Source organism: Protomyctophum bolini (assembly GCF_963924005.1).
Source record: "Protomyctophum bolini genome assembly, chromosome: 16".
Taxonomy (NCBI): Eukaryota; Metazoa; Chordata; class Actinopteri; order Myctophiformes; family Myctophidae; genus Protomyctophum; species Protomyctophum bolini.
In genome coordinates, this window is record NC_137877.1 from 40,540,167 (window position 1) to 40,555,449 (window position 15,283).

At 49.2% G+C, this 15,283-nt stretch overlaps 1 protein-coding gene across 1 annotated transcript; it reads left to right on the top strand.

Annotated features, from left to right (window-relative positions):
- Positions 1-1,948: 1,948 nt before the first annotated feature.
- LOC308330971 (uncharacterized protein) lies at positions 1,949-10,602 on the top strand (the record flags this gene model as incomplete). Its single annotated transcript, XM_080786037.1, has 5 exons — positions 1,949-1,970; positions 3,973-4,436; positions 6,203-6,451; positions 7,890-8,831; positions 10,123-10,602. 5 exons carry the CDS (start codon positions 1,949-1,951, stop codon positions 10,600-10,602), a joined length of 2,157 nt encoding a protein of 718 aa, XP_080642163.1.
- Between the last annotated feature and the right edge of the window lie 4,681 nt (positions 10,603-15,283).

Genomic DNA, 15,283 nt, shown 5'->3' on the forward strand with positions numbered 1-15,283 from the left:
TTCAAAAAATCACTTTCACCTAGAAACTCCATTCACACTTTGTAAAATTCAGCTTACTGTGGAAACACATGCTGGAACTTTTTACTTTGAAATGTTTTGTAGTTTCGGAGTTATGTAACTTAAACGCCCAATGCATTCTCAATGGCAATAGCACAAACTTTGGCATGCTAACCCATGAACCTATGACCCTCACCAGTCTGGCCCCTGTCTGGAAAACAACCCCCTTCCCCAAAGGTAGCTCCCTCAGAGGAGGGAGTTATGGCCAAATATCACAATGCGACAATATCATTATGCTTACAATATTAAGAATTCTGTTTTAAGTTAATAGTAGTGGTAAAATGTAAACTATATTTTTGGGGTAGTTAATCATTCAGTCTATCCACTATTGAGAGTATGTTCTCTCTTTAATTACAGCAGCAGTATTTATTTTAGAAGCTTAAGTCCTTGTATCAGTTGGTCTTGAATAGATTAGTAAAGACAATGAGATATACAGAAGGGGGCTGTAATGCAACTATTAAGGATGCAAACTGCCTTAATACCCCATGAAGAAGAAGGATCAGTAAATCTTTGATCCACAGAAGGGGTCTAGAGACAACAAGCCAGACTGTCTATTAAGCCAGGCTTGCTGATCCCGGCTCGCCAAATCCGCCAATTCTGAGCCTCGCTTGGCTTTAGTGGAACGGAATAAACCAGGCTGTAAAGATCAGGATTTAAAAAGCCTGGCTTTGGCCTATATCCTGGATTAGTTAATCCAAGATTCGTGAAATAGGCCCCTGAGATAGATAGATGAATATAAATATTGATTATGTTGAAAGCATGCAGGGAGCAGGCAGGCAGCATACTGTACAGTAGTAGGCCTACCATTTACTGTAAGCATTTAGCAGACGCTAAACCCAGAGAGACAGTAAGGGAGAACAACACATTTACATTTACAGTTTTATACTTCTACTCCACTATAAACTAATTTTCGACATGTCAGTCAGTCAGTCAGTCAGTCAGTCAGTCAGTCAGTCTGTCTGTCTGTCTGTGCACATGCCCATGGTCTTTACACAATACCTGTGTGCGCGCGCACGTGTGTGTTGTAGAATAATCCTCAGTACTCCATTCTGTCTGCAGAGAGATCTAGCACCTCCGTGCTGCTTTGTTTTGTCCCACAACACAACAACACTGCTGTGATGTTGACATCCAAAACATCCATTTTAACTCAATGTCCCTTTGTTTCCATTGCATTATGGGGGAGGGTGGGGGAGGGTGGGGAGGGTGGTGGGCAGTGGATCAGGGGTAGAGTGGTCGGATGGACGGAAACTGTGCAAGGTTCCCAGTTACGATCCCTGTGGGCTCCCCCAGAGTTAGTGTCCTTGAGCAAGACACCCCTAATTGCTCCCGATGATGTGCAGGTTGGTGCCTTGCATGGTTTCCCCCGTCATCGGTGTGTGAATGGAATGCCCAATCTATGTAAAGTTGTATGAATGACATTGAATGTGTGTGTGCGTGCGTGCGATGCACAATCTATGTAAAGTGTTTTGGATAAAAGCCCTATATAAATGCACCATTTACCATTATCTTATTATCAAAACAAATCACTATAACTATATAAAATTGCTTTAAACTTATATACTCTTGGACTCCTGTGGTATTTGCAGGTGTACAGTATTTATTATATAGGGTGAAGCTCCGTGCAGACTGGACACGTTGTTCGGGGGGAAAGAAACGGTGGAAAAACGCCCCCTCCCTGGGCTGTGCGTGCGTGCGTGCGTGCGCAACGATGCAAATTGGGAACCGCATAGATATCTGTTTTCATAGCACCCACATTAACCCTCCTCCTCTATTATGTCTGTGTCCCTTCGGTGCCCATAAATGGAGATCTCTGTGTCCAGGTAGCTCAGTCAGTAGAGCTCTGGCCTTTGGACCACAAGGTCATGGGTTCGATCCCGGGCACCGCCAACCCATGAGTAGCACGGCTTGGTGTGGTAAGTCGTGCAGGAAGTACTGGGAGCTGATGGTAGGTGTGGAGCTTCACCTCAGCCCCATCTCCCAGGGGTCCACAGGGGTCTACAACCAAGCAACTACAGCCGATCACATGTGACCATTCCTCCAGGATATGGGACCTATCACGTGTGCTATACCCATAGACTGTAAAAAAAGATATGGAAAAAGCGTTCTCCGGGTCTGATATGGACGTAAAATGAAGCCTGTCAGTCCTTGGAATTGTAAGTCGCCATCTTTCTAGATCCGTTTGGGCCCAGCTGAGCCATTGGCTGGCCCAGACAACGAGGCGGGACTTCCCCCCCTTCTTCTTCGTTGGTTTTTATTTTGACTCGAGTGGGTGGGGGATGTTCATAGATTGTAACGGTAGCCACGCCCCTCAGAACATACGCGACTTTATGGTAATTTTTTTAATAAATGGGATAATAATTTTCCCAAAAGAATATTATGACATTAAAAAATGAGACTTTAAACTAGTGACTGGAAGCAGAAAGTATTCATGACCATGTTTATTAAGGTAATACAGTCTAGCTGAAGTTGGGCCCAAATACATGGATCTCTATGGAGCTATGGGGTTTTTTGAGCCCAATGACAGCGCCACAACAGGCCGTTATATGAATTTTCAGGTCTGCCTGAAAAGGTGCTAACCCTAGACTGCCTGTCTGGTTCTCCTCTCCTCCTCCTCCCCCCCTCCTCCTCTCTCCTCTCCTCCCTCTCCTCTCCCCCTTCCCTCTCCTCTCCTCCTCTCATCTACTTTGTAGATTTTGATTATTATAATACAAAACATATATTAACATTTCGGCCCTTTGAAAATAGCAGATCTACAAGCTCACAAGCTCTGCATACAATATAGGCTACTTAATTTATACTTTTATACATTTTGATATGATATTACGCTACTGCTGTGTAACACATGCACACACAAACACACACGCACGCACGCACGCGCTGCTGCTGGGTAACGAGAGAGAGAGAGAGCTAGGCGGGGAGGGAGAGCGAGAGCGAGAGAGAGAGAGAACTAGGCGGAGAGAGAGAGAGAGAGAGAGCGCGCTGCGCGCACAGTGATACAGCAAAGATTGGACAAAAAAAGGAAAGATAACACAGCGAAACCAACCAACGGAGGCAGAGTGGATTCAATGACAGATTGTGTACATCGCGGACCACCTGTCGTCGGCCCGGTCGGACGGACGGACGGACCACCTGCTTGTCTGGATATATATACAAGAGTCACACACACGGACGGTGTGTGCGTGCGTACATTCCCCGCGTGTCTGCTGTCTTTGCGGGGAAAGGAACGGGGTTTTTAACGGTTTTTTCCTCTCTCTCTCTCTCCCCGGACGCTTAACAAGAGGAGGATGATGATGTTGTTGTTTGGGTGTAGCAGACAGACAGCTAACAGCAGGTAGCTTTAGCCAGCTAACATCTGTCTGTCTGTCTGTCTGTCTGTCTGGCAGGCATGAGGCATGCATGATCAGCTGATGTGTTAGTTAGCCTAGCTGTTAAACTGTGACCCGAACTGTTAAAAACGGTAAGCCGAACCCCCGAAACGACAGTACTTTATTTACCATCACCTCTCTCTCTCTGTCTCTCTGTCTCTCTGTCTCTCTCTCTCTCTCTCTCTCTCTCTCTCTCTCTCTCTCTGTAATTGGACGGATGTGACGTCCATCGTGGTGCATATCATCATGACATAGTGAGTTACCGGTAGTTTAGCATCCATCCATCTGATAAGAAGGAGAAGCCAGAGGGGGGCAGAGAAGTGTCCTAATCCTACCCCCAGCTGGCTGGCTGTCAGCTGGATCGAGGAGCAAAGTGGAGAAGAGGGACCCCCCCCCCCCCCCCCCCCCCCCCTGGGGACCCCTGGGGATTAAATACTGTTTTGATCCGAGTAACGGAATCAAAACCTGTCTGTCTGTCTGTACGTTGACGTTATCGTTATTCACTCGGCTGTTTCTTTGGGGTTTATATAAATAACGTAACGCCCAAAAGCTCGCAATCAAAACGGCGTCGCTAACGGCCTGCGAAGTTACCCCCCCGCCGGCCCGGAGAGGAGGAAGTCCCGTCAATCCCCACCACCACCGCCGCCGTCGGAGGAGGAGGAGGAGGGGGATTTACCCAGCATGCATCACCCTTCGGACCCCGAAGGGAAGAAGATGGCCGCCGCCGTCGTCGTCCCCAAGATGGGCGGAGTCATCGGCAGCGCGCTGTCCAACACACAGGCCGCCAATAACGCCGCCGGCGTTCTTCTCAACGACGTCGACAACAACAGCCACGACGACGTCGTCGTCATCGACGACTATCTTGACTATCCCTCCGCCGCTCCACTCCATCAGCACCCCCAGAGCCTGAACCTGCTGTCCCCCCCAGCGGGGGGAGGGGTCCCCACGGGGGTCCAGCAGGCCAAGAAGAAGAGCGGCTTCCAGATCACCAGCGTGACGCCGGCCCTGATCTCGGTAAGCATTGGGGGGGGGACTATTCATACGATATCTTTTCAAGCAGTATCTCGATATCTTTTCACGCGGTTACTTGTTCAAGTTACTTAACCCATTCTGACCTGAGATCAGATTCATACGAGGTTTCCACTGGACATACACACTGGTCTGATTATAACCCATTCTGACCAGAGATCAGATTAAAAAAAATGTCAGTCGCTCTTCGATTTTTCAAAAATAGCGAGTGGCGCGCTATGAGCTTGTAGATCTGCTATTTTTCAATAGCTAAAGCATGACATGATGCTAACACCAAAATGGGTTCCCGTTCAGAATGGGTTAACACTTTTGTGTGTTATGTGACGTGTGTATATGTACGCAACGCAAATATGCCCCGGGCGGAAACGAACGACTCAGAACACAATAGTTCCGCCTATAGATAATTTTTAGTTCCTACCTAAACTACTGCGCTGAAACTGACACGGAGGCAGTTCTAGCGGACCCCCCCCCCCCGCAGATAATAATGATAATAATACAGCTGGTAATTAATTGATTTAATCAATTCTTGTTTTCCTGCAATGTTATTGGCTATACTTTCTCCCCTTGGATCTCCAGACGCCTTGACGCCAAAATTGTAGTAAGGTCAATACTGGGGTATGTACTGTATCGGCTGGGGGTGTGTATGTCGGTGTACTCCACCAGGCAATGAGGGACCGCTGACCACTGCTGTGTTTCAAACCTAGACAGACAGCAGAGAGCTCTATAGCACTCAGAGCAGCAGTCGTACCCAGACAGAGAGCTCTAGGACTCAGAGCAGCAGTCGTACCCAGACAGCAGCAGAGAGCTCTAGGACTCAGAGCAGCAGTCGTACCCAAACAGCAGCAGAGAGCTCTAGGACTCAGAGCAGCAGTCGTACCCAGACAGAGAGCTCTAGGACTCAGAGCAGCAGTCGTACCCAGACAGAGAGCTCTAGGACTCAGAGCCGCAGTCGTACCCAGACAGCAGCAGAGAGCTCTAGGACTCAGAGCAGCAGTCGTACCAGCAGTGGTGAGCGCACCTCATGGCGCACAAGTAGGCCATGCATGGCCTACTAATGTGCAAGTTGGCAGCTCGACAGAGTGCATTTCTAGTTATGCAGTTTAGAAAATGTTTCAGATGAAGACGATATTCATCATGATTATCGCCCCCCCCCCTATAGGCAGTGATATAAATTCAATGTATTCAATGTAATGAGTCCCGGGATGCAGGGATGGTCTTTTAGATGAGTCCCAGCCAGGGACATTTTATGAGTCCCACTTCAACAACGTCACTCAGGAGTCATATTTTGCCATTTTTACAAATTGCAGCATTCAACTCCCATTTCATTTTATATGGTTATAACGTGGTTATATTCATGTAGAAAACAGAAGAAAAAAGGATTATTATAACTAAAGCTAGCAAGATAAACTAGAATAAAAAACAGTACAGTGGTACAGTAGTGCATCCCGTGTTTTATTGCAACTCCTTAAAGGTAGAGTAAGTGATTTCACTTAATTCAAATATCACTTATTTTTTTGTTTTGTTGTGATAATCCTCTCTACTATAGAGTGTGCTGACCATATAAGGAGTTCCTCCCTGTCCCCAGTTAACCCCTGGGGGTCAAAAAACCTTAGGTTTCGTTTTTGACTCTATCCTGATTGGACGAAGGCTTAGGTCCCACAGCCAAAAACGAAACCTAAGGTGTTTTGAGTGAAATCACTTACTCTACCTTTAACTATGAACAGTGTTTTAATCTCTGCCCCCCCCTGTAGGTGAGCAGCGGCAACAACAGCGTGGCCGAGGACACCGAGAGCTACGACGAGCTGGACGAGACGTCCCACACGGAGGACAACCTGTCCTCCTCGGACCTCCTGGACGCCTCGCTGTCCCTCTCCCGGCACAACGGGGGCGCTGCCGAGCGCTCCTCCTCCGAGGAGACGCTCAACAACTTCCACGAGGCCGAGACCCCCGGGGCCGTTTCCCCCAACCCCCACCACCAGCCCCCGCACGCCCTGAACCAGGTGCCCCCCATCATGGGTTATTAAAACTCATCCTTGGCTTCTTTAACCCATTCTGACCTGAGATCAGATTCATACGAGGTTTCCACTGGACACACACTGGTCTGATTAACCCCATTCTGACCTGAGATCAGATTCTAAAAAATGTCAGTCGCTCTTCGATTTAAAAAAAATAGCAGACCTACAAGCTCGTAGCGCGCCACTCGGTGGCGCGCTATGAGCTTGTAGATCTGCTATTTTTCAATAGCTAAAGCATGACATGATGCTAACACCAAAATGGGTTCCGTTCAGAATGGGTTAACGTCTTTTTAATGAATTCCCGCACCGCCATTAACGACGCCATTAAACGCGTTAATTAATTAGCGCTCTATTTAATGATAAAACTATAAAGTTGGATTACCGCTAATCAAACCTCTGGTCGAGCGGCAGCTCCATGGGTTCGATTGCTTCCCCATTCATTCAATGCACAATGCATTGAAAAAAAGAGTTTGGTAGATGGTAGACGTTGTAGAATAGGCCTTTCTAGGACGTTTAAAGAGTATTCCATTTCAAATCGCGCTGGGTAAATAAAGCGACTGTTTAGTGGCTCAATAGCTCTTCTCCATGACCACGCATCTAAAATATGAACGCTTCTAAAGACTCTTAACGAGTGTTTCGTCCGATCAGAGCGAGCAGCACCACCACCATTGCTGTTTTGGGTAGACAAGGAGGCCGTCTTCTTCTACAGCCAGATAGAATGGTGGTGAACGGTGGCGGTTTGCTGAACTATCGGCGCCCCCCTACTGGCAGGGGTTGTTTAAAGTTCTCCAGTCGCCATGACTGCAGGTTTCGGTCGTTTGGATTCCATAGAAGCTAACCTGAAAACAAACAGCCGATCTGCAAGCTCACAACACACAGTGAGCTTGTAGAGCAGCTATTTTCGGTTATTTGTCGTTTTATGAGATTAGGTTATTTAAAGATTAAAGAGTATTTGAAGTCGTCAAACGAGCAACCGCATGGTTTAGATTAGAAGCATCTCACGTCAAAATGAATGTTCTCGGAAATGTCATGAAAGCAAAAAAAGGCTAATATACCTCAAATAATGCAGGTCCATTTGGTTTCCTTTTTATGCGTTAAGAGTTAGATTGTTGTTTTACATCTGCATTACTTCATTTACAAGAAGCTTATACAATTAGAGAATGTAGAAGAATTGTTATTTTGATCAACGTTTGCCAAAAGCAAGGTATTGTGGACAAAATAATAATATAATCCAACGACAACAAAATATCCTTTAGTTTTGGGTCTGAGAGGCTAAATGTCATCAAATGGTGGTTCCGTGGCTCAACTTGCCGAATAAATAATGGACCTTGATATGAAAAGGGTTGAAAAAACCCACTGGTTTAGAACAGAACCATACTGCCTAAACATCAATTTGAGATTGTATTTTTGGCCTTTATTCCAGGTGTCCCAGCATGTAGGGAGTGGGAATGGTGGGACCCCCTTGGTGAACGGGACCGCGCACTTCCACCACCACCACCACCACCACAACCACCCTCAGGGGCAGCATCACGTTCCCCAAGCCCAGAGCCACCCTGCCTCGTCTGGGCACGGGGGAGTCGCTGCTGCGGCGGCCCTCCCGTCCTCCGGAGCCATCCAGAGAATGCCTTCTTCCAACTCGTGGCCCGCCAAGGAGATTAATATTAACATCTCAGTCGGCCGCCCTCCTCTGAATGTCACTGCTTCTCGGCCTGCCCCGCGGGAGGAGGAGGGGGCTCCTCCCCCCCCGGCCCCCCCTCCCGGATCTGTCCCCTCCTCCGGTGGAACGCACGCAGAAGGCACCACCGCCGCGAGCGCAGCTAATCCCCCGACGACCAGCGACGTTGCTGATGTGAACACAATGGCGAGCCCTGCCAACGTGCCTACGAAGGGGGCAGTGGGCACCGGCGGTGGCGGTGTTTTGCCCTCCAGCGCCGTCAGCAGAGGTGGCGGCGGCGGCGGGGCGGTGGCGGGTGGAAGCGTTGCGACGGGGGGCTCCCTGCCCCCCGCTACTAGCAGTCCTAAAGTCAACTCGGGCATCGCCACCGCCACTGCCGCTGCTGCTGCTGCTGCCAGTGCCTCTGGGGTCGTCACACAGCTGGGAGGAGTTGGATCCGTGTCAACGACCCACTCCGTTGGGGGTCCCTCCTCCTCCTCCTCTGCACAGAGCGTGGCCCCTCCAGCACACCCCGGTGGGGGTCCCTCCTCCTCCTCCTCTGCTCAGAGCGTGGTGGGCCCCCCAGCCCCTGTATCATCGGCCCCGGCCCCCGGCGGAAGCTCCTCTCGCTTCAGGGTGGTGAAGCTGGACTCCACCTCCGCCGAGCCCTTCAAGAAGGGACGCTGGACGTGCGCCGAGTTCTACGAGAAGGTAAATAACATTGAGACCCTATACGGCTGTGCTGTTTGTGAAGTAAGTAAGTAAGTAAGTAAGCCTTGCCGAGCCATGAGGCCCTAACACCTATCTCCTGTTTCTGTAGCGTGAGGCTAACCTCGCCTCACCAGGCTTTCCACCTCGGAGGGAAAGCCTGGTCTCTATTTCATACCGGGTATGTGATCCGCTCGGGAGCGGATGATATCGGTACGTCATGTTGTAGTATTGTTTTGTATAGTCATCAGGCAGGAACAATCAAACGGAACTTCCTTTTCCCTCAAACCGGAAAAAGCCTGTAGCTTTTATTGAGAAAAATCGGTTTGAGGGAAAAATAAGTTCCGGAAGATTGATTGACTACAAAACAATACTACAACATGACGTAGCGATATCATCCTCTCCCGACCGGTTCATGAATCCGAAATGGAATGGTGCCCAGGCTAGCGTGAGGCAGCTTGATGTAAAAGTACACCACCTGGACATGACGCTAGTATGTCGCAGAACTTACCCCCCAATCCAACCCTTGATGCTGAGTGCCAAGCAGGTAGGCACTGGGTCCCATTTTTATAGTCTTTGGCATGACCCAGCCGGGGATCGAACCCTGACCTCCCAGACTCAGGGCGTATACACTCTAACCACAAGGCCACTGAGCTGGTGCTGTTTGTGAAACGACCTCCTAAATATGTCTGAAACCCTTTACTTAGTTGCACTGTGAATAATGCTAAAGAGAGGAGACCCTACGACTGTGCCATTTGTGTTTTTTTTTTTTTTTTATTTGTCATGTGAAAGCAGGGAATCATAGCTTTAACATATTGACATATTGGTTGTTCAGTTTGACCCACCAGTTTTGGAGATATGGCTTATAGAGTAATGCCTTGCAGAGAAACAGCGAGTTGAGAAAACAGGCTTGAAAGGTTCGCTTCTGTGGCCTCTAACATTACACCTAGCTACATGTTTAAGCATTTATTTCATATTTACATGTACATTTCAGCTCTGACATTCATTTCAGACATGCTCTGTTATGTGAAGAGTCTGCCTGTGCTATGAACTCATTTAGGATAAAAAACATTAACAAAAGAAAACAGTTTTTCTCCTCTACTGAACAGTTACTGTTGCCGCCAGCTTCTAAATAATTGAAACCCTTTACTTTCATACAAAAGCGCCCCTTATCCTTCTTTCTTGGAAAAAAAATTTCACAATGTGAGCTATGCACAAAAACTATAATTTCACCCAGTGTAGTAAACCCGTAAAACGGATACTGTGACAATCATTCTGATTCTGTATCCTGAAGGTGGAGACCGGCGCCACCAACGCCCCCGCGTCTCTGTTGTCCGCGGAGGCCTCCTCCACGGCGGGTCCTGCCCCTCCCCCCGGTGGTGGCGAGACCCCCGGCGGTGGTGGTGCGGCGGTGGCGGCGGGTGGCCAGGATCTCACCTCCTCCTCCACCCACCCGAAGACCACCTCATCGTCCTCCTCAGCGGCTGCCGGAAGCATCCACCACCAGCCCGTGTCCTGCACGGCTGGGGTCAGCCACTACCACCACCCCCCGCAGCAGCAGCTCACCTACGCCCAGGCGGTCGCTAGCCCACCCCCGGATACCTCCCACCTCGTTGCCCACCATCATCATGGCCTCTTGCAGCAGCAGCACAGGGGCTACACGCCGGGGCCTCTCCCTCCCCAACAGCAGCAGCGGCCGTGTGCTGGCTCCTCCTCCCAGGTGAGAACCTCCTATAACCTGCTGGTGTCACCAGACTTTCCACACTTGGTTTAATGTTACGCTCTCAAGAGTTAAAGATCTATATGAATGTCCCCATCATGTAGCTGGGGACCACCTGGAACCCCCCTCAAGGACCACTGGTGGTCCCCGGACCACTGGTTGAAGTTAAAGTTTAGGAAAATAGATTATTTTTATATTTTAGATATTTTTTTTGCTTCCTCCCCTCCTCGCAGATCATCCAGGCTCCTCCCCCCCAGCAGATCTCCTCTCTCCCGGGCACCGCGGGGGGGGTCCCTCAGATGGGAGGGGGGGTCCCCGCACCAGCGGGGGGGACTCTCAACCAGCCTGGCGCCCCCCCGCCCTTGGATCAGCAGCAGCAGCAGTCGCTCCAAGCCCCGAAAATCCAGTCCGGCCCGTCGCTCCATCACCACCCCCAGGCTCCCTCCAGCACGCAGCAGCAGCAGAGTGTCCTCCAGACCCCCCCAAAAGCCCCCCACCGGGGCGGCCCCACCCAGTCCGTCGGTAAGAGTATAGGCCTGTCATTATTATTAACGCAATTATCCCTTCTCTAAATCCCACCCCCAAAAAGCGACCGCCCCCAATGCTAATCCAAATAGTTTAGCAACTGTTATGCTATATGCAGGACAAGCTTTCACCACCTCATAACTGTCAGTGTTATTTTGCATTGGCTGTTGTTGAAACACATACACAGCTTAATAAGGTCAGGAAAGTTACACAACTGAGCCACCCGGTTGATGGCAATAATACTAATGGCTGTAGTCTTACCGTGCAACATGCATAAACATGGTGGTGGCTCAGAGGTTTAAATGTTGTAATGTTGTGCCCAGGCCTGTCGGTGGTGGCTCAGAGGTTAAAGGTAGAGTAAGTGATTTCACTTAATTCAAATATCACTTATTTTTTTGTTTTGTTGTGATAATCCTCTCTACTATAGAGTGTGCTGACCATATAAGGAGTTCCTCCCTGTCCCCAGTTAACCCCTGGGGGTCAAAAAACCTTAGGTTTCGTTTTTGACTCTCTATCCTGATTGGACGAAGGCTTAGGTCCCACAGCCAAAAACGAAACCTAAGGTTTTTTGAGTGAAATCACTTACTCTACCTTTAAATGTTGTAACGTTGTAACCAGGCCTGTCGGTGGTGGCTCAGAGCTGGCAGGACTTCCAGGACTTGGCCTCCTCCCAGAGCGCTGCCCTGCACCTCGCCCACCACGGCGGCCATACGGTGATGCCCTCCACCCAGCCGGCGCTGTACACCAACCTGCCCGGCTTCAGCGCCACGCAGCTGGAGGACGCCCGGGGGTTCATGTTGGGCCTTCCCGGGGCGGTGGGCCACTGGGGACACGGCGGCAGCAGCAGCGGCGGTGGCGGCGGCGGTGCCTCAGAGGGCAACGTGGGCGGCGTCTCGGTCGGTGCCTTGACCACCTCGACCAGCGGCCTCCTCGGCGACAGGTAAGGCTATTATACCTGTTGACCTTTAACCTTTCTTCAGGTGACTAGAAGAAGAAGAAGAAGAAGAAGATCGGGCGGGTGTAGATGAACATCTACAGTATATAGTTTGTGTGCCGCGTGTTACGCAGCCTCTGCCTCAGTCTTAGTGGTGATATGAGGACTGAGAGTCCTTCATGTCGTTGTGTCTGTACTGCAGTACAGTACAGTACAGTACAGTACAGTACAGTACTAACCCCTGGGGTCAAAAAAACATAGGTTTAGTTTTTGGCCCAGCCTTCATCCAATCAGGATAGAGAGGGGGCCTTCCTCCAATCATGATCGAGCGGTTGGTGTGCGTGCTGTTGGCCTGTTGCGCATCCTCCCCCCCACTGTAGAGCGTGTGCATGTGCAGATCTTGTTACCGGGGAAGACCGGGGGGGTTTTCCAAATCACTGAATGCTCCTTTAAGTCCTGTACTGTTCATACTCCAGTTTCAGGTGATAAGGTAAAACTGCAGTATGAACAGGTCTTTAGTGGTGACATGAGGGCTGTGAGTCCTCCATGTTGTTGCGTTCAGTCTTAAGGCCGATTCATAGGTGACCACCGTTTCGGTGAGTCTTGTGAGCCTTTCATATTGTGGCTGTGGCTCAGGAGGTAGAGCAGGTCGTCCAGTGGCCCGTGGGTCAGCGGTTCGAAATCCCGGCTCCTACCTCCTCCTGTCCACGTGTCGAATGTCCTTGGGCAAGAAGACACCGAACCCCACACACTAGCTCCAACGAGTCGGTCGGTGTGAGCTCGCCACCGTCGGTGTGTGTGAATGTGGGAAGTGAGGACGTGTGGGACTGTTCGCCACTTCACCTCCCAATGCATGAATGAATGGACCGTTGTAAAGCGCTTTGAGCAGGCGTCACCAACAATGTCCATACACGGACAACATGTGTCCGTGGCAAAGTTTAGATTGTGTGTTTTACACACCGTTATAATGTTCTTATATTTGACCATAATAACCTGATAACTGAATGGAACGTCTCCAGGTTTTTGGTTTTCTTCAGAAAATGTGTGACACTGATCGACACATCGGCATAATAGGAGTCCAATTAGTAGTAGTGGTTCTCAAATGTTTTATTTGCAAAGTCCTCTGACAGTACGTTTTAACAGCGGGCGATGATCCTGTTATTGCCCGAAAAGATTCGTTATTTTTATCTTTTCGACGTTGCCCCGCCCACTTTTCGGCCATCGCCTGTTGGCCTGCTGTCGCCGGTAGTCACCGGGTCCCATAGACAAATAATGCACTTCCGGAAAATTTGTCTGATTTATAGTTGTTTTTAGATTAATTAGATGCGTCGGTTCGATTAATCAATCAGACCGATTAATTAGTCTTTACAGATAAACAAGCCCAAAGTAACATGCTTGAACAGAGCTCACAATATTAATCTGACTTGCCTATAAGACTGCAGGGCAGACACCCTGTTACATGTATTTTTCAGAATGGACAAAATGATTATACTTTTTCAATACAGAATGAGATCATATCGACATGGGTAATATCGGTTATATCGGCCAATGAATTATATTGGATATCGATATCGGTCAAAATGTCTCATCGACACATCCCTAGTTTTTTAGTGGTCCTACGAGGGGCTGTGAGTCTTTCATATACAGTACTGTTGTGTTTCAGTGACTTCAGTCTTAGCGGTGTGGAATTCGAAGGGCTGTGCTCATCGCAGGCGGAACACAGCAGAGCTGGCAACCTTTTTATGGGAAAACGTCCAGAGTCAGATGACATTACATCAGACAGACAGACAGACAGACAGACAGGCTGGTGGCTCTCATGCAGCAGCACTGCCTGGATTGGAAGGCAGGCTTGCATGTGCACTGTAACTGTTTGTGTGCGTTCATGCTCGCGTACGTGCGTGTGTGTGTGTGTGTGTGTGTGTGTGTGTGTGTGTGTCACAGTGAGAGACGACGGCAGCGATAATTGGAAGACAACTGTTGCTGTTTTTGTTTTCCCTGCAGACAGCGTGCGTCCACATCAGGCAGTCTTGTCTGTCTGTCTGTCTGTCTGTCACCTTTCAGGCGTCCCACACATTGAGAGCCTGTCTGTCCCACACATTGTTTTTGTGCTAATTTGCTTATTTCCATCGAAATATGTAGTAAAGTGTGCCTCTTGGGATACTATTTACATTATGAAGAGAGGATATATAAAAAACAATAGATTTTTGAGCGATGGAAATAAGCGAATTAGCCCCCATAGATAGCCCCATTCAATTCAATGCAATTAATTGAGGGCTTATGGTAGGGGAAGCCAATAATGCGCTTTTGCACAAAATAACACCTGGGCCTCTTTGGTGGGGACGTAACAACTACAAATAAAGGTAAGAAAGCCTTCTAGTCTGAAATTCTCCGTCCTGCTTGACCCACACAAGCGATAGTTTTGTCCCTCAAATGGACAGTTTGGATCTGGTCACTGTCCTCAGGAACAGAGGATCTGGCCACTGTCCTCAAGAACAGAGGATCTGGCCACTGTCCTCAGAACAGAGGATCTGGCCACTGTCCTCAGAACAGAGAGCCTCTGGTTTGCTCCTGGTCACAGAGAGGCTGCCAGCCTGCAGTCAGTGACTCTGCATTTAGCCTAGCAGACTGTCTGTGTCCCCCTCCCCTCCCCCCCCCCCCCCCCCCCCTCCTCCTCCTCCTTCTGTCTGCTGTACGCTGCACAAATGGTTTTCTGGGGCACACGCACACACGCACGCGTGCGCGCACACACACGCGCGCACACACACACACACACACACACACACACACACACACACACACTCTCTCAGCACACGAGTGGGTTCAAAACCACCCCCCCTGGCATGCTGAAACCTGAAACGAGGCTTTAAGTTGTGTTAAAAACGTGTAGTTAGTGCAGTACAGTACAGTACAGTACAGTACAGTACAGTACAGTACAGTACAGTACAGTACAGTACAGTACAGTACAGTACAGTACAGTACAGTACAGTATCTGCGCTCTCGTCTCATGAGGAAGTCTCGTGTCACTTTTGTCCCCCGTGTTAAGCAAACAATTGGGCGCGCTCCCTACCAAACCATTAAGACCTGTGTCGCTACGAGATTTTAGATCTGCTACTTTTGAAAAGATTGTGAAAACATGTGCAGGGAATCTTTGAATATGTATTATTTCGAACATTTTTAACAAAAGAGGAAATTCTGCCCAGGAATGTCATCTTTATTGTCAAGGATACAATATGTAACCTCTTCTTTGCTAGAGATTACTATGTTGTCAACTTGGAC